At 39.4% G+C, this 24,397-nt stretch overlaps 5 protein-coding genes across 5 annotated transcripts; 2 read left to right on the plus strand and 3 right to left on the minus strand.

Moving 5' to 3' along the window:
- The first annotated feature begins 6,258 nt into the window (after positions 1 to 6,258).
- LOC307043186 (uncharacterized protein) lies at positions 6,259 to 8,602 on the plus strand. Its single transcript, XM_079687489.1, has 4 exons — positions 6,259 to 6,343; positions 6,462 to 6,525; positions 6,676 to 6,713; positions 6,815 to 8,602. The coding sequence occupies exons 1-4, from the start codon at positions 6,336 to 6,338 to the stop codon at positions 7,542 to 7,544; spliced, it is 840 nt and encodes a 279-aa protein (XP_079543615.1). The 5' UTR covers positions 6,259 to 6,335; the 3' UTR covers positions 7,545 to 8,602.
- Positions 8,191 to 11,932, minus strand: fuom (fucose mutarotase). Its single transcript, XM_079687491.1, has 3 exons — positions 9,422 to 11,932; positions 9,273 to 9,343; positions 8,191 to 9,133 (listed from the first exon to the last, which is right to left on the minus strand). Exons 1-3 carry the CDS (start codon positions 9,549 to 9,551, stop codon positions 8,996 to 8,998), a joined length of 339 nt encoding a protein of 112 aa, XP_079543617.1. The 5' UTR covers positions 9,552 to 11,932; the 3' UTR covers positions 8,191 to 8,995.
- A 1,196-nt stretch (positions 11,933 to 13,128) lies between these two features.
- Positions 13,129 to 18,423, minus strand: echs1 (enoyl CoA hydratase, short chain, 1, mitochondrial). The gene is made up of 8 exons (XM_079687488.1): positions 18,244 to 18,423; positions 15,393 to 15,590; positions 15,187 to 15,314; positions 14,382 to 14,481; positions 14,170 to 14,274; positions 13,682 to 13,801; positions 13,513 to 13,580; positions 13,129 to 13,425 (listed from the first exon to the last, which is right to left on the minus strand). The coding sequence occupies exons 1-8, from the start codon at positions 18,332 to 18,334 to the stop codon at positions 13,360 to 13,362; spliced, it is 876 nt and encodes a 291-aa protein (XP_079543614.1). The 5' UTR covers positions 18,335 to 18,423; the 3' UTR covers positions 13,129 to 13,359.
- A 354-nt stretch (positions 18,424 to 18,777) lies between these two features.
- On the plus strand, positions 18,778 to 21,138 carry sprn (shadow of prion protein). The gene is made up of 2 exons (XM_079687490.1): positions 18,778 to 18,908; positions 19,655 to 21,138. Exon 2 carries the CDS (start codon positions 19,655 to 19,657, stop codon positions 20,123 to 20,125), a length of 471 nt encoding a protein of 156 aa, XP_079543616.1. The 5' UTR covers positions 18,778 to 18,908; the 3' UTR covers positions 20,126 to 21,138.
- Positions 21,139 to 21,185: 47 nt separating this feature from the next.
- mtg1 (mitochondrial ribosome-associated GTPase 1) lies at positions 21,186 to 24,020 on the minus strand. Its single transcript, XM_079687485.1, has 11 exons — positions 23,762 to 24,020; positions 23,586 to 23,652; positions 23,079 to 23,181; positions 22,909 to 22,995; positions 22,745 to 22,801; positions 22,442 to 22,532; positions 22,288 to 22,349; positions 22,100 to 22,196; positions 21,875 to 21,956; positions 21,672 to 21,784; positions 21,186 to 21,492 (listed from the first exon to the last, which is right to left on the minus strand). Exons 1-11 carry the CDS (start codon positions 23,862 to 23,864, stop codon positions 21,395 to 21,397), a joined length of 960 nt encoding a protein of 319 aa, XP_079543611.1. The 5' UTR covers positions 23,865 to 24,020; the 3' UTR covers positions 21,186 to 21,394.
- Between the last annotated feature and the right edge of the window lie 377 nt (positions 24,021 to 24,397).

Consider the following 24,397-nt stretch of genomic DNA (forward strand, 5'->3'; position numbering starts at 1 on the left):
AAAAGATTCGCTCACTTTTTGTCCTGATCCATTTATATAAAAACCTGTCTGAAAATGAGCTGATCTGATTTTGGCCACTTTACGATGTCATAATGTTTTTTGGGCTTGTGTAACCATTAGCCAATAACCAACCAAGGTAACCCCCCCCCCCCCCCCCCCCACCTTATCACCTGAATCTCCTCCTAGAGCTCCATTGTGTTCTCTTTAACCAAATATCTCTCAGAGAGGTGTGGGGAGTGGCTCCTTATTTTCATCTAAAGTAACAGACAGAGAATCAGCACTTTTGAAACGGCTGAAACAGAGGGCATTATGGGATGCTACAATGGGTGATCTGTTTGGTATTTGGAGCCAAACACTTCAGAGACATGTTTTGTATATATCTGAGACCTATGATTTATTGATGAAAAAGAGAATAGGAGACCTTTAATATCAACAATGGATGTCATCCCTCTGAATATACCTCATCGTTTTGGTTTTCCGGTTCATAATTTACTGTTTCGGTTCACTTTTAAAGCTCTCATGTTGTTGTTTTTTCCGCACAGGACCAAATGAAAAAACAAACAACATTTAGCTGTTAGAGCCAGCTTTATCTCAGCAGGTGACACCAAAAACAGTGAATATGTTTCTTACATTCATCAGGTGGATAGAAACACAACTTCCAGTGAATTCTAGCATTGATATGTCTACTATTTACTAGTATAAGTAGGCCACACTATCTTAGACGGTGATATGTATACAATACACTGTTGTACTTACAGTTTGTTTCAGGGGCCAAACATATTCATAATGGAAGGTTTAAGATGTTACAGTAGATAAAGTGGAACTTCTGTGAGCACGTCAGTAGTCAAGTCTCTGCAGTTCCTCAGTTTATCCTGTGGAGGGCAGATATTATAATTATTGAGCCACATGTGCCAAGTGTTGGCATGATGTGAGTTTTCCAAAACATTAGTTCTCCTCGAGTGGAAAATGTGTTTAATGAGAAGCGTCCAAAACACAGTAAATAGCCATTAAAGTTGCTCTAACAGCTCCCACATGTTTACTGAGTTTATGAGATGTGTGTGTGTTTCTTTGTGTAAGAGAGAGAGAGGGACCACCAGAACTTTCTCTCTCATGATTGCATCTATAATATAATATTTCCATGGTTGATACACACTGTCAAAGCAATGTATTGGCTCCGTGTCACTAGCGTCGCTAATGGCCATCTTTCACACAGATACTCAGATCAGCTTTTCAGATTACACAAAGGCCAACCTTATTGCTCTGCCTCTCCTCCTAGTCAGACAAAAGGCTTCTCAGTTTTCTGTCATCAGTTACATAACAGACAGAAGGGGAAAGTTCCTCTTTCTTTCTGTCTGTCTGCTGTGCAGCTTCTGGTCCTCCTCCCCTCGTCTGCCTCGGCTGTCATCAGAGCTATTGTTGCTGGAAAAGTGTCTCGGGCATTACCTGTGGAGCCAGATATTCAGGTGGGCCCCAGACTGACTGGCTCATCACTCCGCTCATTTTACCCCCCTCCCCCCTAAAACCCCACCTGTCCATTGAGGAGACATTTTATCAAGCATCAGTAAGCCTACTGAGAGTTTAAGGCAGCTTCAGAAGTGCCTGAATGCAACTGTTGAGCAGATGCCTCACTAATTCTTCCTGCGGCCGTCTCACAAGTCTGACAGCGTCCCGTTCACCAGACCGTCATCCCAATACTTCATGTTCGCCTCCACTCTTCCATGGAGGTCCTTCCCCCAGCCCTGTAATTGGTGCGGTTAACTCCATCATGAGATGTCTAATGTGTGTTTAATGGGTGTTGGTGAGGCATCAATTAAGTTAATTGTAGATCATTGAGTTAATTTTAGTTATTTAGAAAACCCCAGCTTTCCTAAATGTTGTGATTGTGGGGGGATATGACGGGGGACTGTCTGTGAGTAAAGACGGAGGGGTGGTTAGCCTCAAATACAGCCCTGAGCCCCGGGAGGACCTTTATGAGATTTACTGATAGTAATGAGGGTGGTGATGAGGTTTTGGTGCTGATGATTGTTTTAGTGTGGAGGATTGACTTTTGTGTTTTCCTACAGTATGTTCATTATGACTTTTCAAACAGTGTGACAGTATGAGGTTGAGGTTTTAGAGTGGAGTCTGATGTCTACTGCTCATTGTTTTCTTTTTGTTTCTTTGCCTGTGGAGAAATCTTGCTGAAGACACAGCTTTAAGTCAAGTAGAAACATGACAGCTGCATTCCCCACAGTCTTATCAGTAATAAGCTGTTATTGGTTTTGAGGCGGAGCCAGGAGATCAGATGCTGCAATTAAAGTTACTCAGTGTTGTCATCGCTGCCGATTACATATTAATCTCCTTATTAGTTCACATGATGCTATGTGTAAATAAGTGTAGCAGTACACATGTGCATTTACACATAAATAGATGCAACAACTGTGTGGCAAAAAAAAAAACCAAGATGGAGCCAAGGTCATTTATTGTAAAATGGGAATTTAGTCAAACATTCATTCTGGCGGTTTCCCCCATAAATTGCTCCAAGCTGCCACATTTGGAGCATGTTTCTGGGCATAAATCATGACCTAATGCTGTATTTAAATAGTTGGCAATTTATTCTTGGCGCACTCCTAACATTTTGTGCAATAACACTGTGTGACTGTGTGTGTTTCACAGTTTTATTGGCAGTGATCATTACCTGCTGACAACTCCCTGGTCGTTATTGTTTTATTTTTTCCAAAATGCTTGTGATTCACATGATTCATCTGCATTTGCACACCACACACAGACACCTAACATATTGTAATAGCAGAAGAATGCAGTGTGAAAGCAGATGGGAACATTTTTGCAAACCAAGCCTCTGATGACTTTGAGATGTGTCAGGGCTCAAATATGAAGATTAAATTATCTTTACATCACCTAAAGACAGTGGAACCTCCATTATCTCTAGAACTTGTTTCGCCTTCAGGCTTGATAATTAAACCAGTCTACATATACTTCTTCACCACCAAAGTAGGTAAAACTAATTGCAGTGACACATGGGAAATATCATCCCAGAGTTATTCAATTACTTCTGTTGTATGAGCATATCAAAGCAATAAAAACTCATGAGGATATTACATTTTTATCTGTTGACTGTATTTTCTTTTTAATGTAATCCAGACATTTCGAAAAGTTTCAGACCATGCATCACTTTGACCAAACCAAGTATTCCAGGTTCAATTGCAGATACCAAAAATGTCACAATGAATGAACCAAATTGCCGTGGTATTTCTCTATTACTGTAAATCCCAGGTTGGAATAATTGTTTAATATAAAAAAAGTGTTTTAAATGAAGGACTCAGACTTTAGCAAGACTTTTGCATACCACTTCTCTTTGACCTCAGCATATTTCAATCTATTCCTTTAAATTAGACTGTCTTCATGAAGGCAATTGCTGCCAGATTCTTACTGGTGACAAACATACTGTACACTACCTATTAAAGTGACATTGAAGAGCATAATGTGAGCCTTTGTGGAAATGCTGTTGGTCCACACAGAAACCACACAAAACATCCTGTAGCTTCTAGCCTTAAAAGTGAGGTTTGATGGATAAATTGTTCTGAAGCTTCTTTTTTTTTTCCCCGCACACATAAGTGAAGCAGCTTTTATGTGAAGCCCGGGGGCCCGGTAGCTACCAGCACATTAACCACAGGACTCTGCTCCCTGAACTTCTGATGGCCCCACAGGCTTACAGGAAAACACGCTCTCTGTGGTTTAACCAGCCTCTGGTTGGCAGAGATCCACGGCTCTCCATCGGACTGAGTTGTGTCTCGGTCACTCCACTAAGGTGATGAAGTGTCGGACAGTTTAAAAGCTATTAGTAGAGAATGTAGGTGAGGCTGCTTTTCAGAGTAACAGTCATAAGTATGTGTGATACAGGAGAGGTATAAATGCCAGTTTTTTTACATTTCAACATTGTAGTTTTTTTTTTAACACTTTAAACAAGGGGATCAATTACAGTGTTGTGTTCTACTCTGTTGGGGTTCATTTAGCAAAAAGGATGCGTCAGTGACATTATCCAGCATACAACACTGAAGAAATCTATAAAACTGGTTCCCTAGCAATGATCTGTTTATCATATCATTGTTTTTTAAAGAAATATCAGACTGCTGATTATCCAAAAAGAATCAAGTATTCAACAAGGCCCTGTAAAAAATGTGATATACGTGTAAATAACTGATTCATGAAACTCTTTGCAACAAAGCAAATTTCCCTAAATGTCTAAGTGTGGAGTAAAAGCAGAATAAGGGCCAGGCGCTCCTTTGTCCATATTTCACAGACTAACCTTAAAGATGTCTGGCATTTACTTGCTGAGGGAAAGTCTTTTTTGGGCCACTCAGTGACCTGGGAGTGGGGCTAGGGGTAAGATTGGACCTGTACATATGGTTCTGATAGAGAGGGTAGATAACCAGCAGACGCACTGGAGCCATCCCTTGAACAGAGCAGGAAGTGGGTGGCGTGACTGTCTGCTCCTGTTGTACTGTACACTGCGGCGAAGTTAGATTGAGCCTGGATATTCAACAGACATTCAATTTGGTCTCTTTGCTCCGTTTCACAGACTGTCAGCAGTCAGAGGACTTCACCGCCATCCACTAAATTGATGATATTGTTGTCATTAACATTATAAACCCATAATGACTCTTCTACTGTATTATGAACAGTGAAAAGGGGACAGTAAAGAGTCTTCACAGTCCAATAGTCTCTTAAGAATGAAAGTCTCCCATGCACAGCATCAAAACAGCTTGATAGGGATCTGGAATTAAATCACATGTAGATTAGAGTAAATTAGTTTATGGCAGTCTAAAAGATTTCTCTGATGGCCACATATCACATTTCATAAAGTGAGTTGTAATTATTATTCTGTACATCAATCCAAGAGTATTTTCTATTCTGTAACGGTGAGTTTTACAGTGTGATAGGATCTTGGCAGAGGTTGATTAAAGCTGACATATTCAATAGTTGCTTCAGTTATGTTGTGGCGAGCATTTAGATCACAGATCCATCATCTGTCTTCAATCTGTCCTCCTACAGTGTGTATGTGAAGTGTAATTAGTTGTTTTAAATGATTGAAGCTGTATGCAGGAGGGAGTCTGTCTGAGAAAGTTCCTGTGAAGGCACGCCAAGCAGGGGGAGTGTGCATTGCTGCTTCATGGTCATAGATTTCATATAAAAAGTCTGATTCAACTCAAAATGATATACTGGTTCACATAAATCCATTTAACTACCAGCAAAGGAGTCTGCATTGTTGTATACAGAAAAGGACCCACATGGAGCCTCCAAAACAAGAACAATAGTCAGGTCACAGTAACACAAAACAGGAAGTAAAGATGATTGCTATACTGTTATTATCAATGAAGATATATAAACCTGAAAAACTCATACAAGAAACTTTGTGAGGCATAGAGCGTAGAACTCATTGTACATTGCACTGCAGACGGCAGTGCAATGTACAATGAGAAGGAAAAAAATATGATATTAAATAATAACCGAATGGCTTACGCGCTTATACATAGTTGAACGAGTATATTTATGTATTTATATTTTATATATAACCTTTGTTAATGTTTTGTTCAAAATATAAAATATAATGAATCATAATATTGAAAAACAGTTGTTTCAATATGAAATATGTCTGGATAGGAGACGTTATAGTTACAGACAAATACTTTAAATACAGTGTAACTAATTAGGGGGACAAAGGGCAAATATTGCCCAAGTGCCTTAGCAAATTAATCTGGAGTTATGTTAAGAAGACTTAATGAAGTATTTTTCATAAACTGAATAAATCAAATATAGTGGGTTATAAACTATTTAATAAATGTTTGTACCGTCAATAAACATTAAATAGAGGGCCATATGGGGAACAGATGCATTTTGATGTCTTAATCAAAAAACAGATGATAAAGTATCTCGACCTCAGCCTTTCACCCATGGGATCACTGCCTGCTGACAGGAAGATTAATGTAGTTGTAAAACTGGTAAGTGTATTCATAACACAGTCAAATAACAAGAGTTGAACCAAACCAAGAGTGACATTAATATTATTTAGGCCAGATATAAATGCAGTACATTCACACTTATCAGACTTGATGACAGAATGAGGGAATGAATAAACAGCCATTGGTGCATAGACACTATTATGTTGACAACATGTTGGTTAAGGCAGTGAATTACTTCAAGCTGACGCACTTTCAGAGGATACAAAGGTCAGGAAAACATAACCAGTTTATTGCTGGAACTTTGCTCATTTATTTCCACATGAGGTGAATGGATAATATCTTAGTTAGATGTGAAGCGTTGAGCTGAAAGCAAACATGTTCAGGTAAGAAATCTCTTCCATGCCTTTCTGAATCTGATTGCAGAGTTAGTTTTTTACTATTCTGTAGTGTCTGTCATACATTTAAAAGCTAAACATTAATCGAGACTCTCCTCACTTTCAGGTTTTCTTTAATAGTCTGTATTTCTCTGATATTTGGCGTCACAGCAAAGCCATATAAACCCTGGGTATGTATATATTGCTCCTGGCAGTCCACAATATTGCATTGCAGACTCTACAGCTTCAAATCATATGATAAATACATTTCCAATGAATTTAAAATGACAATCATGTTTGTGTTGGACAGCAGTCATGTAATATTTGTGCTTTCTTCCCAGAATAAACTCCCAGATGAAGCATTCCAGGATACCGTTATGTAAGTTGTAATTTCCTTAAACTAAACCTAAAGTGAATAATTGTGTCTTGGACTGAGGAAGGGCAGACTGAGAAAGCATGTTTTTTTTTTTTTTAAATCAGGTCTTTAGATGGCGAAGGAAAGATGTCCTGGAGAGTGGAACTGGAGCCTCCAGAGGACATGGATGAGACTGACTACGACATTGACCCAGAGATGAAGATTTGGAAAAGCATGACAGGCGGGCAGGAAGAACAGCCCCTAAAGGCAGAAGAAGACTTGGATGAGCTGTACCATCCTTCAGTGGTAGATCTCCTCAAAGTTGAATTTCAAAACCGTGATGCCCTCCCTGCTGCCGACATCCAGGCTGATCCCTGGCAGGAGGTTGCCAACTTGAATCAGGAACCAGAAGAGGATAAAGACGACGTCGACCACCCTGGTTTCGGTGAGGCGGCACCAAACGAGCCTGAGCAGGACTGGGACGAGGTCTACCGCAGAGCGAGCGAGGAGCTGGCTGGTTATCTCGCTCCACTCATGTCCGGAAACAAACCTGATGCAGAGATCCGTGTTTCACACTCTGAACCAGAGAAGGATGAGGACGAGCTGTATCACCACGACAACCAGGGTTCACCTGTGCAGAAGGAGCTGCTGAGCCGTGAGGTCGCGGGTGAAAGTGAGGTCAGAGTTCACTTTCAGCCAGAGGAAGACATGGACGACCTGTACCACAAAGACCTCCTGAACCTCATTCCTCACCCGGCTGATACTGAAGCTGCTGCACCACCCGCTGACCCTAACCCATTCCAGAGGAGGCACAGCCAACCAGAGGAGGATCTGGATCATCTCTTCCACCAGTGATCCCTCAACCACAACCTAACCTGTGTAGAGCCCTCATCTCATCTCAGATACAATCTTAGCTGTAAATACATCAGAAGTGCTTTTTGACTTCATTAAACTGTCATTAAGAATCAACTCTAAATCTCACTGTCACTTGTGTGTATTTTGTTATTTATGTGTCTATAGATACAGAGAAACATTGACAATGTAATGTACATCTGAATACAGATAATGATGAGATCCAAGACTCACTCGTTGATAGAAAAATAATTGTAAAGACTTATAATCAGTGTATATAAGGTACGGTTTCTAATAATGACTAGGTGGTGTTGTGATAGCATTCATGGACAAGTTTATAAAGGACTCTAATGTTATAGAAAGCATTTACAATCCTAAAGCTGCTTTCAGATGACATGTTGGTAATTACAGAGGGTTGTGCCTTTAATTGAGAGTGCAGTTTGAGAAAAGGAAGTCTTGAAGTGTTCAATTCTTAAGTGTTCCTCTGTAAATGTCAGAATAGTGAAGCGCGGTTATAAAAGTGTTAAACATGGGCGAGGCTAGGTAGTTAGGACATATAAATAAGGTTGAAGGTTGGAGAAGACTATACATCTTTAGGGTATTGTGATGATTAGATCTGAGTTGTCCTTGATCAAAAAGAAACATTAACACATGTATCAAAGACTTTATGTGTTTGGTTAATTGAAATGTTTGTATAACACAGAAGTTATTAAGAAAAATACAAAATATGTTCTGATCCTTCAGATGAGTATTGACTATACACACAGACAAATGATTTTTTAACCCTTCCCACTTCTGGTGGAAACTGAACAAATTTGAAAAAATATGAATGGAGGCGTGTGGCGCAGTGAATTGTGCGTAGGTTTTCGGATCAGGGGGTCACAGGTTCAAACCCCACTGCAGTCAGCATGTCGTTGTGTCCCTGGGCAAGATACTTCACCCCAAATTGCACCTGTGGGGATTGCCCACAGTATTGAGTATGTAAGTAGCTTTGGATAAAAGCGTCTAACAAGTGACATGTAATGTAATGTAATAAATGATTCCTGATTAGATCATCATTACTTAACGTGTGTGTGTCACTCTAAAAGGTCAGGAGAAATGACCCCCTTCTTCTGTATTAGGTTGCCGTACAGAGCCGTTTCCCTGTGTAGACAGAGCAAACGAAAATGTTTATTTGAATTTTTAAAGACATGTTTTATATAGTTTCGAATAAGTAAATCAGGTAATGCATAATGGAAATTCAGTTTCATTTTCAGACCAGTAAAACATTGAGCAAGTACTCGTGTTTTACTGCCTACAGTATAAAGATTTGCTGATTAAAAAACAACAATATTTTAATGAACACAGAAAAAATACACGCTTCCTTGGCTCGTTCATAGAAAGCAAACCTTTCCACTTTCTCAATAGGACTCTATGTAAACAAACATCAAAGAAGGACTGTGTTATTCTCGTAACTAACTGATTAATTTAATCATAAGGTTGTAGGCTACTGGCTTTTTTACATAAGATCCAGCCTGATTCAGGAGATCTGAGTAGGTGTACCACACATGGACTTCGAAGCATCTCTCTTTTAACAGATCCATGACTGCAGCCTGTGGAGACATTTCAGCACAGATTCAACTAACTACATTTGACTAGTTAACAAGAGAATCCGATTGATATATGAACTCATTACTGCCATTGACACAACATTACTCAGTGGTTTTCACTTTAAATATATGGGTCCTGTACCGGAGAGGGGACATAGGTATCAAGGGACAAGAGCTTCAAAATAGCCTTCAAAAGCTGTGGGATTCCCAAACCTGCACAAAGACCATACAGGTTTAAATACATACACACTCACCCAGTGTTTTAATTTTCAGTCAGATAGATTAACATACCATCAGCTCTTATTTCTTTTGGACCACAAGCACAAATGGAGGATGTTGGAAAGTTTGCATCAGCAAGAACTAAATGAAGAAACAAAACCCAAAGTCTGTGAACGACTAAATTACCTAGCACCTGTGGCATTTGTCTTCAGGTTAGTGATCCTTTAATTCTATTTAACTTGAACTTTGATTAGCCTCCTGCCCTGCTTGTGACTGATATTAGATATAGATTAGATTAGATTATAGCTAATACTGCTAGCACAGCTGGCTAGGCTACGAGAAAGGTCACAGAGAAGAGAGAAGAGAAGCAAGAGCACTATCTCCGGCTTACTTCCGGGTTTGTTTACATCCGGTTTCGTTTCCCGTTGTTCGTCAATGTCAGACTGTTTTATGTTTCAATTTGTTTTAGGCTATTTATCCATCTCGATATATTATTTTCTTGTCTTTTTATACGCAAGGAAACGCACCTAATTTGGTTAATTAGAGGGGCTATCCAGTCAAACTATAAACGTTTATTTTGGACTTTAATATTACAAAAAATAGATGTTCACTATCCACAAGCATGCATCTGTTGTGGGTGATCGTTTCAGAATAATTACCCCACATACTTAAAAATTCATTCTATGGACTGATTGGAAAAAGGTAGTTACAAGTCATAGTAATGTAGCTGGGGTCAAGTTATAATATGTTAAAAAATCATAGCGAAGTCATTGTAGCCTTTTGGAGAATCTCATCAAAATGCATAGTGAAGGCTATATTTTAATAACAGGTTTTAGTTGAAAATGCCATTAAAAGTCATTTGAAAGTCTTTGTATGTTATTAAAAGGGTAACAAAAAGGTATGCCATAAAGATATCATTAAAATAGTCAAGGTGTAGTATTTAAGGTGGTCATAAAACGTTCATAACTCCTAAGATTAAAAAAAAGATTAAAGTATTATAGTAAACCATGAAAATGATATGGTAGAAGCCTATTTATTTAAAGCTATACAATAGGGTCATGTCATTATTCTGACAAACTGCACCGTCGGTTAGTCTTTGGTCTATGTTGTTTCTGACACCCTTGGGTGGGCATAATTTAAAGCAGACACCGGTAAATGTGTTATTCAGACACGGTCTCTGGTGCCAAGAATGTGAGATAATGAAAATATTTATCAGATGAAAACCACTCCACCCAGCCTGTTTCATCTGAGCTAGAGAAACTCTCAGCTGGATGGCAGAAAAATGCTGAGGAATCCTTTCTCTGACCACAGATCCTGGTTCTGCGAGAAAAGGAAAGGAAAGGAGCAAGATATCTGCATATAAAAAGACATTCATAAAAGTCACAATGTTTAGAATCTAGCATTGCAGGCTTGTGGTTGTATACTGAATTTACAATACAGCTGCTGTTAATAGGACAAACATGTTGGTAGCATAGGCCTTGACTTCATGCCCTGTTTAAATCTGCAAATAATACATGTTTCATACATTTCTGCATTTCAAAATAACTGTATTTAACAGAACACATGTGTTTTGTGCAACTTGTTCTGAAAGAAATCAAACATCATAAGAAACCTACAAAACACAAATCCTTGTCTTAGGAACAAGGCTTTGTTTAATAAGCTGTAAGGTAAATTCAGCTCTGAAAACAATTACCACTCCACATGTGGCAGACATTCCACCACAGAGAAATATAGTCAACTAGTTTATAGAATAAAATACAAAAACATTAATTTGACTCAAACATACATACATAAACCGGAGAAACTGATACTGCTGCAGTGGTCTCTTAATTTTTTTCAGAGCTGTATGATGTGTTTAATCTAAATCGGTTTTGGGGTGTTTCTTATTTTGAGTTATTTAAATAATAGGCCTAATCAAATCATATTTTTATACAAGGGTTGGCTGCATACGAATATAAACAAGATTATACTTAAAACAAAGTGACTAAAAGAGTATAGTTTAAGAATATGAGAGTGTTTTTTGGCTGCCTTCACTCAGGCCCCTCAGGAGCCAGGCCTGTCTGCCCGACTGAAAGCCCTTTCTCCTCCTCCGGACCCATGCTGCTCCCTCTTTATTTCGGCTTCTTTAAATGAGTTTATCACGCTATGAGGGTCTCCGCTGCCAAAATGTAACGTTTGGCCCCCTTTGTCTGTATGGAGAGCTTCAATTGAGTCTACATTTATTATTTTGACCTTTCGGTAGCCTCAAAGAGGAGCTTCTTTTCGGGCACTCTCTGCGGACTTTTGTGCTTCCCTGCCGAGTGAGGAGACGAGTTTTTTTCCCCTCCTTTTAAAAGTTTTGTTCCAGAGGGCTGACAAGAAAGCAAGCTCCAGGGGAATATTGAATGAAAATAAAAATCAATTAGGCCATGGCCTTGTGGAGATATGGGGCGCCGCCGTGTGAAGATCAGAGAGAGAAAAAGGTGCCTTGCGATGGTTGGAGCTGAGAGAGAAAGCGCACACTAACCACATTTGTTCTGGTCTTTTCTTTGAAGTCAAAAGTATCGTTTTAAGTGTTTCCAAATAGTTTCAACCAATAGTGATGCCCGAGATTTAAAATATAGCCCTGTAAGTCGTGAACAATTAACCATGGGTAGCCTACTTTTTTAAGTAAAGGCTATATTTTCTGAGTAAATTATAATTCATCTAAATATAGGCTTGTAGTGCCGAGAGATGGGAGTCGGAGGTTTAATCACAGATCTTTATTAATGTTTTCTCAAAAGACTATTAGACGTTTTTACAACCAGCATTTTAATTATTTGATTGCGCAGTGGAAAACCTTGGCCTATTATAATTTTGAGTAAATAAATCACATGTCAGTTTTTCCTTCTGATGACGGTTTTTTTTGTAAAAGTGTTTCAGACATATTGCATTTAAAAAACAACTTTCTTTTAGTACCGCATCTGAATAATTATGATCTTTTGAAATAGTATTTTAATGACATGACCTTTTAACTGTCACTTTACTACTACGAGCCTTCAGCCCGGTGCGTGTCAGTCCTGCTGGATTTATATCTGTCCAGTTTTTGTGCACAAGAGCCCCCTCTGGTGGTGAGAGGACCACGCCGATTGAACGCTGGGTGAACTGAATCCACTAGTCATTACATTCAAGTTACTTCTAAGTTTCAGTTATCTGGCTGACACTTTTTACCTAATTATACATCTCAATTCTCAAAAAGACTGTTAAATATAAACTGAGTTACAATGTAAATGATATGCAAACATTCTGCATTACGTAACATTATAAATATGTAGAAACATCCCAAGGTCTTAGACAGTTTGTTAATAAAGTCGATTTTCGAATCATAAATCTATCGATCATAAATATATCGATTAGATTTATGATTACAAAATATAAAAGTAGGGTAGACATGTGGAGATTATTCGACTGAACAAAACGTGATCCGTCTCTTAAATGTGTGTCAACCACAGACCTTTTTTTTTTCGAGCAATTTTCCAAAATCCAATGGAGAAATTGCACTGCTTTTTTGTCGAAGGAACCAATGCGCAGCTTACTTCCGGGTTTTAGAGTGGCACTCTATAAGCAGGCCCATCTTTCCATTTGTGTTAATTTCTTACTCACTGAAATTTATTTGTAAAATGTACAGAGAAGTGTGTTGCCTTCAAAATGCAGACAAACATTTGAAAGGGAAAATAAAAAGGCAGTCAAGTCAGTACAACTGATTCCTCCTATTGCACTCCGGCAGAGTTATAAAGTATTATTCAAATTCAAACGCCATCGCACGTCTTGCACCCAGACTGCTTTTGATTTTAATACCAAACTTTGCAAATAGAGCTTCAGTGTGATAAGACACTCCGGTGCAAACTCTTAGTACCAAATCCTAATGTAAACATCTTGTATGCTTCAATACAATCAGGATTTGTGCACCATTCAGCTTGTTGCAGATAAGGAAATTATCCGCTGATATCAGGAACTTTGTGTTATTGGCCGAGCTCTTGGTCTGCTCTTTTCTAATTGTCCTGGAAATTGGCCTTTCTCTTCTCCACAAATGCTGTCATGCCTTCTTTACGATCCTCCTGCAGGGGAAAACAGACACACACATCATGACTGAACGGTCAAAAACAATGCCCTCTACTCGCTCTCAGATGGGCTCTTCTACTCACTGTAGCAAAGGTAGCGTGGAATAAGCGCTTCTCCAAACGATTACCCTCAGCCAGAGTCAGTTCATAAGCTGCAATCACAAGTAGAACACGTCAGACAATATATTAACGTATTCAATTTAATAGGTTTAAGGATATTTAATAAAATGACTAGAAGATTAACTTTACACACCTGCGTTCACAGCTTCTTTAGCCATAGCAGACACCAGCTTGGAGTTGGCAGCAATTTTCTCACCACATTTCACAGCTTCCGACACCAACTGGTCGGCAGGATACACTTTACTCACCAGTCCTGGAAACAGAACAAGCTACTGAATTAAGTATGACAAATATATGAAAATAGTATCTAATGTGTAACCCGGGTGTAAATAGCATTGTTACTGTAGCTACGGAAACCCGGGTGCAAATAGCATCTGCCAAACATTTTTCCCTATCCTTCTGGTGTTCCCAAAGTTTCCTCCAATCAGGTGTGATTTTTACACCCCACTGCTAAGCTACTACAGCAGCACAAGGGAATTAAGTTATCAAAGAAACATTTCCATAAATACCTATACATCCAAAACAGTATCTAATGTGTAACCCGGGTGTAAATAGCATTGTTAGCTACGGACACCCGGTGCAAATAGCATCTGCCAAGTGTAATACCATCATTTCTGTTACCTGATTGCCGGGCGACTTCTGCATTAATTTTGTCTCCTGTTAGGACCAGCTCCATCGCCAGGGATTTTCCCACCGCACGCGTCAGCCGCTGGGTGCCCCCCGCTCCTGCAGGAAGACGAACATCATGAACTCCAAAAGCAAGAATCTGGTCAACTTTGCATAAGGAAGTCTAGTCTGAACAGGAAGGAAAGTGGATGCTTAAGAGTGTTTACCAGGAATGGTCCCCAACAGGATCTCTGGCTGGCCGAACTGCGCCTTCTCCCCGGCGTAAATTATGTCACACATCATCGCCAGCTCACAGCCTCCACCCAGCTGAAACAGAAACGTACATTATGAAACACAGAAACAATTACACAGACGGTAGACTCACTCTTCATTGTGTCATAGCCCATTTAAATGCTGTGCATCCTGGAATGATACTGGATTTGTTGTGTAAAGAAGTTGCACTATAGAGCCGAAAGCGTGTGGACACTACTGCTTTTTTTCTCTCAAGTTGTTAAGCTGTTTTGTTGTTTGGGTTTGCTTTTCGTTAGGGTAATGAAAGTGTCCCAAAGTAAGTGGATTTTTTTTTTTTATATCTAGACATGCTGATAACTTCTGCTCTAAAAAGGGGGTATAACTGAAAGAAAACTCAGCTGAAATTAACAATCCAATGAAGGAAGGAAAAAATAAATAGTTGGAGATTAGAGAGGGAGAAAAATAGATTTGAGAGAGGAAATATAGGGGAAAGGTGGGACTAGAAGAACAACAGGTTAAATATTGAAAGATAAGAATAATAAAGATACATATGATAAGACATGTGGAGAAAACCTTGGAGCAGAAATAGTAAAACACATATCATTACTTTCTATTATAAAGGTTTACAATCCAGTTGTCCTTTCCCTGTTTGGATTAGTCCCTTTTGTAATGCTTTGAACGTATTATTATCATTTTTAATTGAAATTCTCTTTGCATAGTTTTCTTTTATCAGAAGAAATCCAACAACTATCCTCAGTTAACAAAATTAAAGAAACTCACAGCAAATCCATTGACGGCAGCAATCACAGGCTTCTTCACCGTGGACACTCTGTTCCAGTGAGCCAGGAAGTTTCCACCGTAACACTCCTGGAAAGTTCGATTCTGCATCTCTTTAATGTCCGCTCCAGCTGGAAAAACACGTACGTTTAGTTCCCTGCTGATACCTTATTGTAAGCAAACCCATAAAACACACTCGGGTCCCTCACCAGCAAAGGCTCTCTCACTGCCGGTGATGACGATGGCCCCGACCTCTGTGTCAGCTTCAAAGACATCCAGGGCCTGTCCCACCTCCCTCATCAGCCCGTCACACAGAGCGTTGAGGGCCTTGGGCCTGTTCAGCTGGATGAAGCCCACATCACTCTTCGCCCCGCGCTTTTCCACCAAAATATACTCATACTGAGCACCTGCATGAAGAGGGAACCAACATGGGTCAGATAAGAATTCTGTGCAATTACATAAACAGAGTTCACAGAGCTAGATTTTGAACGTATAACAACAATGCAACACAAAAGTTTGATTAATATTTAAACAGCATCCCCTTTTTGATGAGGAACTGAAGCCACTGTATCTATCCAAGCTGTTCTCAAAGAAACCTCCCTCCATTGAGTGAAACGGTAACTTGCAGAACACTGAGGTTTCTGGGCCACGGCTGCCACGATTAGTTTGTTTATGTTACCATGTGACTTTGTACCTTCTGTGTTTGTTATAATGACGAGGGGACATGCAGACCACCATCATCTGTAGGTATGACAGTGGATAACCTCATGTTATCCTATTTCCAAACATCTAAACTATCAATCAATCATCAATCGGTCGATGTGTATTTAAATAGCCCTATATCACACATTTTACATTTGTCTCAGAGGCTTTAGAGCTTGTACAGAAAACGAAACTCTGTCCTTAAACCCTCACATTGTACAAGGAAAAACACCCAAAGGAACCCCACAGTTAATGGGGGAAAGAATGGAGGAAACCTGTGTGGTGTGTATATACATTAGGAAGAGAATACGTTTACAACATAGACAGTCCAAATGTTAAAAAGGATAATGTGTTTTTATAAACCTCTATAACTATAACTGGGAGCAGCATAGACTTTCAACTACATGATCATCGCTAACGTGCTCTGTGTCCTGGTTAATCATTCTAGAAAAGGTGAAGGATCAACTCATTGGCTCATGGTTTTATAGCGACCTTGGAAGCCCCTGATATGCCTTGTGGAACAAAGGTACAAACTAAAGTCATGGATTGTTGCCTGCACATTGATATACAGTAAGTCACGCATAGATACACTGAACAAAATTATAAATGCAACACTTTTGTTTTTGCTCCCATTTATAATGAGATGAACTCAAAGATCTAAAACATTTTCTATATACACAAAATAACCATTTCTCTCAAATATTGTTCACAAATCTGAAAAAATCTGTGATAGTGAGCACTTCTCCTTTGCCGAGTTAATCCATCCCACCTCACAGGTGTGGCATATCAAGATGCTGATTAGACAGTAAGATTATTGCACAGGTGTGCCTTAGGCTGGCCACAATAAAAGGCCACTCTGAAACGTGCAGTTTTGCTTTATTGGGGGGGTCTGGGGGGGTACGAAAACCCTAGGGTTAAACCCTAACCCTAACATGTCACCTATTGAGCATGTTTGGGATGCTCTGGATCGGCGTATACGACAGCGTGTTCCAGTTCCTGCCAATATTCAGCAACTTCGCACAGCCATTGAAGAGGAGTAGACCAACATTCCACAGGCCACAATCACCAACCTGATCAACTCTATGCGAAGGAGATGGGTGACATGTTAGGGTTAGGGTTATGGTTTAACCCTAGGGTTTTCTGACCCCCCCAGACCCCCCCAATAAAGCAAAACTGCACGTTTCAGAGTGGGCTTTTATTGCGGCCAGCCTAAGGCACACTTATGCAATAATCATGCTGTCTAATCAGCATCTTGATATGCCACACCTGTGAGGTGGGATGGATTATCTCAGCAAAGGAGAAGTGCTCACTATCACAGACTTTTTCAGATTTGTGAACAATATGTGAGAGAAATGGTTATTTTGTGTACATAGAAAATGTTTTAGATCTTTGAGTTCATCTCATGAAAAATGGGAGCAATAACAAGTGTTTTATTTATATTTTTGTTCAGTGTAGATAAAGATGGAAGATGTATACAAATCAAACAGCCATTCGAATGTTTGATCATCTGTGCATAATTATATTCCAGGGTTTAATGGAGGTATGTTGAAAATACCCGTCTTCACATCAACGACTCCTGTGTGTAGAAGGTCAAGAGCCACATGTTTCCTGGTGTACAGATTGCTGATCACTTCAGGAGGACAAACTAAACCCCGCTGACCAAGAAAGCAAAACAGCATCTCTACGGCCTGCAGAGTGACACCCATCCTGTTCATGTTCAACAGAGGGTCACTTCATGTCTGACCCCCAACTCTGTAAAATCCCCCTGACAGCCTTCACATTGTTATTTAGCCACTGCAGGATTTGTCTCTGAATATAAATAATCATCACGTATTTTTTACGTCCTAATCATCTTAAGTATACTTTAATGTGGGAGTTTTTCTTTGATGCATAGTGATGTTATATTGTATTTTTGCATATGATTCAGCGTTGTGTTGTGTCTTTTGTGACCTTATTGGAACAAGTGTTTTTACTACAACACGTTATTCTTTTGAATTTGTAGTGTCGAAAATCATCACATCAAACAAGAACACATCATAAAGGATATCTGGGCTGCACAAAGTTATAGAAATAACAACTATAAATTCAATTTTAGGGTGTAATTCCCCTTTAAAAAGGCAAGGGTTTTCGTGTGAACAACATGTTAGAAATGATCTGATCCATTAAAGTTTAGAGATCTCTTTGTGGTGCAAATGACAGAAAACAGACAATCAAATAACCAATTTAGGGATCCAGTCCGCTCCATACGCGTCGCACATGCACATTCGGTGACGCAGGTTTCTTGACATTGTAGCAGGGCCACTTCACGCAACAATTATGCAGGTGCAATACACACTTTGACAGTGTTTGAACACACACCTGAGCTGTAGAGGCGGGCAGCGGACAGAACAACCGGCGCTGCTCGGGAGGACTTCAGGACGGAGGCAGCTCTTCTGCAGAGGAAAGCCATGACAGCGACTGCACGACGGAGGAATGTTGTCAATGAACTTGCTCCAATAACACGGGAAGCTACTTCCGCTCACCTCCTCTTCTTCGTTGGGGTTTTTCCTGGAGTCGGATGTTCCTTGGAGTAGTACTGCCACCCAGCGTCTGCAAAGTGTAGAACAAGATATAATTACCTTCAAATCAATTATCTCAGCTAAACAAAACAAAACTGTATTTGTTGTCTATGTTATATATTGCAGTACAAATACACCTTATACATATACAACTTCTAAAAAACATACAAAAGGGGGGAGGATTAATATAAAACAATACAATAAAGGACAAAGCACGTATATCATGATTCAAATAAATATGACAGACATATTGATTTTCAGTCTTTTTTTTTTTTACCAATTTTGCTTGTGTTTGTATTTTTTCAATATCCCATAATATTCAATGAAAAACACATTCAAATATTCACGCGAGATGCGCGTTCTCCTAGTCACTTACGTGATCGAGCCTGCATCTTCCGTGACAATCCCCTCTCATCTTTTCCTCCGAGTGCAAAGACCCAAGCAAGGATAAAACAGGGAAAAAAGGTAAGTTCCAGCCGTTATGTCAACCTGTAGGCCTATGGTATACCGTATAATGGTTAACGTGGACGTGGGTTTAGACCATGGATGCAATGCATTTCTTTTTAAATGGTGGTGTGATTCGTGTATTTAGGGTAAGGAACAGTAATGTATGAGAATACAATGAGATGAACATCAAGCATTTCAAATCGTGTATCAAATCATTTCGTTGAAAACGTACGGATAATAACGATCATAGCCTACGTCCTACATTTATATAGTTCCCTGTTAGAACAAAACATTCTGACTAAATGTCATATAATAGCCTTTTAATGACAGAAATATAGCCTAACATCTTTTGTCTATTTCATAATCATCCATAGGCGGAATGTTAACCCATGAAGCAGCAACAGCAATTATCTGGTGAAAATAATTATTTTTAACCTGACCTACTTAAACGAAGAGGGGCAACTGCAATGTTTTGTTATGGAGACACTGAAGATCTCACACCCTTGATGATGAGCAGTGTAGGCCTACTCCTTGTTCTACAGTCATGTTCAGAGAATGTCCCTCCTTATATTCTGAGTATACAGAATTGATCAGTGAAAAAGAAAGGATGGCTGTTTGCTAAAATGTATGCCAACTCAAATCAGATATTTAGCCTATGTTTTGCAGCAACATAAAACATAGGGTTATTTCCCCATTTTAAACTTAAAATGTGTATTCTAACCACCACAGGTCTTACATTTCTCCATTATGTCTTCTTCCCGCAGATGTCGGGGTTAAACCGGGTGGTTGCAACATGTTGGACTTGCCTCCTGCTCGCTGCTTTCCTGTGTGAGCCGGTGCTGTCCAAAGGGGGACGTGGAGGGTCCCGTGGCTCCTCTCGAGGCACCCACTCCCGGAGCTCCTCGGCGGGGAGTCAGCGGGGGTCCGGGCCCTACGGAGGGACCCACTCCCGCGTCCGGGCTGCGGGCCGGTCCTCCCCGGTGAGGGTCGCAGCTGCAGCGGCAGCAGGGGCGGCGGTGGCGGTGGCGCTATCAGCGGATAAGTGGTATGCCTCTGCCTACAGACGCAGCAACGCAGACAGCTCCGAGGACGTGGATTACTACAACAGGACCAATTACTTTGATTCACAAATGTCAGGCTCAACAAAAAATGGATATTCTCTTCCTCAACTGGTTTCTATCATTATTGCAACACTTTCCCAAAAATATGGTTTCTTTCAAGACAGTATACTGTAGATGTTTAGCTTGTTTTTTTTTAGGATGAATTCCTGATTCTACCCTGGATCTGGATATAATATGCAGGAATGACAGGAAGCTGCACTGGGAGCATCAGAGGTGCAACACAGTGGTGGATGGACACAAAAACATCAATACTGTATATTTTGTACACATATAGTCATCTTCTAATCTAGGCTAACAACAAACAAATGTAACCAACCAGTATTCAATGTCACCTTTCAGCTTTAAAGTAGTGCACCTTTGTCAAGTCAGTGTTGGACATAAAATGACACAGAACTTTAATAAACATAATAACTAGTTTCCTTCCCTAAAGCTTGATTCCTAGAACCTATTGTGAAAATGTTTTATCAGGATTGTCAAAAATAGAAACACCTTGATAAGGACTATTATCAAACTGTGGGCTGCCACATTAAATAGTACTGTCAATCTTAATTTAAAATACATACGTTTTCATAATATGCAAAAAAGAAATGTAAAGTTAAAAAAACACAGCGTCGCTGTTTAGTACAACTAAATCATATTTATGAACAGACCTGGGTCTAAACATAAAGCTCGGACTATCTGGAATTTATGTAGAACACTGACGTTTTTGTTCCCCTGAAATCGAAACAACTGCCACCTGCAAGACTGCATTTCAATGGAGCCATGAAGAGGATTCTCTACAACAAGACAAGGCAAATTAGAGTATTAACTGCGTTTTCATCAATCATCTTGAATTTCTGAACAATTTATACCCTTTTATAACAACTGGAACTTAGCTAATGAATTTCTCAGATTTGTGTACACACCACGTCATGGCTGGGAGGAAAATAAAACTGCTGCCCTCACTGTTATTAATTTCTCTCATGATCCGTCCTTCATCCAAGAAGATTTTTTTTTACCTACAGGAGACACTCAGGAGCAACAGACTGTTCCATATAAATGAACTTTATTACAACACTTAAGTACATAGGCTGAGAGTTTGTTATTACTGTCTTTGTGCTAATAAATATAATGTTTACACCTTGTCAGATCAGATATCTGCTTCATGTCTTATAAAAGAAGAAATGTACCTGAATTAAGATAAATTATTTTATTTGCAAAGGACACAGTGCTTTGATACATCATCTATAAACAGAACAGACTGCATCATGTCCCCTAAAGGTCAAAGGCATGAGGTCAGAGACGGACCTTGACGACACTTTTTGGTAAAATATAAATCCTTCCAGACTGAGGGAAAACCTATGAAACCAGAAACAGTCTCTGTCTTCATTCCAATGTCTCAGGTCAGTCGAGCATCACCTGTCCCAGCTCTCCTTTCCTGAAGGCTCTGATTAAATCGTAAGCTGCTGCTGAGCAGTTTGGGACCTTGATGGTGATATCCCCTGAGGGAGACAAGGAATAAACATTTGTATTATGGGTCTAATAATACATTAAAATGATGGCCATAACACCTTCAAACTCATGTCAGGAAAACATTGTACTATTCCTATGTTTAACTTAACTAAGAGATCACTAGTCAATAATACTGTGTGTAGCAGGAGTTGAATTTGCATTTTCTTACCAACTCCAGTAATGGCTTTGACCCGTTGCGTCTTTCCGAGTTTCACAGCAATGCGTTTGAGGACATACTGGATGTCATCGCTTGGCTCCTGGAGACCGTATTTCTCCACATAACTGCACATAAATACATACGTGAAGTAAACAATCACAGCAATGTGAAGACAAAGTAATACACACACCACACAAAAGTATTGTCAATCCTACCTGAACTCCCCGAGCCTGTTTAGAGAATAGAGTAAGTAGTCAGCAATGATCTCTTCACCCACTAAATGGTCCAGAATAGTTCCTGGTGTAGAAAGAAAAAATATTAAAATATTTGTTGAGCACAATTAAAAACCTCCTTTACCAACAAATGTGATTTTGTTGATTCCAATGAATACTATTATATTGGTATGTTGTGGGAAACAATAATAATTCTGTGCTGCTCACCACATAAAGCCAGCTTCATGCCGATTTCAACACTCTCAATCTTAGGAGGCAGGACTCCTGGTGTGTCCAACAGGTGTACTATGGGTCGCTCACACACCTGAGGTCAAATATAGAAACACATATTGTACAGATGCATACACACAATGAACCCATGAAATCACAGTGTTTTACATGTCCTCTACACTCACCTGAATTCTAGTCAGGACAGCTCTAGTTATACCTGGCTCCCCACCTACTCGAGATGCACGACCTGAAATGTATTACAATTGTTGTTTTTTTAAAGAAGGTTATGATTATCCTGAATTGAACCTCAATACAAATCAGCAAATGTATTATACAAACCTTTTTTCAAGTATGTTCTTCTCAGTGAGTTAATAAGAGATGACTTCCCCACGTTGGGGATTCCTATAGCCATCAGACAATAATTTGTATTCTGAAAAATTTACATGACAAGGTTAGAGCATGGCCAAAAAATACATTGTTAATAAATGTTGTGTGTGAGTCACAATGAAAACAGTGTTTTGGTTAGCAAGGATCAAATCTGTGAGGGTATTACTTATTAGTTAAATGTCTTGTATCTTGCAGTTTATTTCTCTCATACCTAAAATTAACACAAAGTATAATTAAGCTTCCTGGGACACATACCTCATCTCTGTTAAAACGTGGATTGCTCTCAATAATGTCAACCACCATTGGCACCAACTTCAGGAACACAAAAAAGGAATACGTTTCATGCTTATTGAATATCGGCTTATGACAAAAATCTGCAAAAAGACACCTGTCTGGTATCCAGTGGAGATGACATCTACCTTTTTGACGTTGTCGTCTCGCTGCTTTAAACAGTCTGTGAAGAGAACATTTTTCACCCCGTTTCTTTTAAGCTTCTTCAGGATTATCTGCAGGGCAAATGTTGTTTGTTAGAAAACTTTAAAATGATGATGACATGTGACTCTGTAAAGATAGCAGTAAGACATTTCACCTGCTCCTTGGACACATCGGCAAGGTCCATCTTGTTGAGAATTAGCACGTGGGGTTTGACATCTAGAGTCTCCTGAAACGCTGGGTTTCTCCCAGAGAAGGGGATGTCGGTAATATTAAGGAAAAAACCAATTTGTTTAACCTCTGCAGTAAAAAGAGCTGGGATTTTCAGCAAGTGTAAAGACAAGGGATCCTATACTCTGCAATAATGTTCATGTGATGGTTATGGCACCTTTAACAGTTTTATCTTTAAAACCTCACTTTCAGAAATGTGCTCCAAAGAGATTAATTATTAATTTCACAGTCTTGGCTCACAGTCATTTATACAGTCATTTATACACGCTATAAAGATATGAGTTGTAATTCTCTTGATTTTATTTAGGTATGATCGTTTTTTTTTTTACTAACTTCAATTGTTTAATTTATTTTTAAATGTGTTTAACCTTATTTTATTTAAAAAAAGAAAAACTTTGCCCTTTCGTATCCTGGCGTTGATACAATAAAGGATATTCTGGCATCATGTATTTCTATGATGCAGTCCACACTCTTGAGGTTGGCTCTCATCTGCTTCAGTCCTGTAAACGGTGAGGTGAAGCTATTACAAAGATTCACACATTGTAACACACCCATTTAAAATGCATAGATTATTTTATATACTCCGGAGTAACGTTTTGAGGCTGTCACCTTTAGCCATGTGTCCCGGGAACCAGTGAGCTACTTCCCGTGCACCAAAGTCGAAAGAGGTCCTGAAGCTCCCGACATTACGGAGAGCCTGGTACAGTCTCATGGCTGCTGTTGCTCTAAATATCGCCACGCCTGACTTTCGTTTTTTGAATTATTTTAAATTACTGGCTACAAAGGACCTTTCTGCAATGGACATGTTGATGGTGTGCATCACTGTTTACATGCCGACTTGAATCTAACGAGGAAGAACTCGGTTCCGCTGAAGACTTCTTCGGTTTTCATTTCTTAGCAGTTTTTACACCAGAGGGTGCGTTACTCCCCCTCCACAGGAAAAATTATGAACTACTTGCTAAGTACACATCCATGTAAAAAATAATTCTCAGCATTAAAAAAGTAAATGGAAATATATAGTAATCAAGAAGTAAAGCGGCAGCAAGAAATACAATTAAAATTGTAAAAACTGTACTACATTCATGGGCTCTATTTGTCGTCCTTTACTATTGTTCTTAACACAAATGGATGGCTTCAATAGTTCTTAGCCTTTGTATTTCTCTCTCTAGGTTATTTTTTACATTTTCTAAATTTCCTATAATCCATAATCCATAATTTCCTCTAATCCATACTTTCTTGGTTGCC

The sequence above is a fragment of the Notothenia rossii genome (assembly GCF_949606895.1).
Source record: "Notothenia rossii genome assembly, chromosome: 6".
NCBI lineage: Eukaryota > Metazoa > Chordata > Actinopteri > Perciformes > Nototheniidae > Notothenia > Notothenia rossii.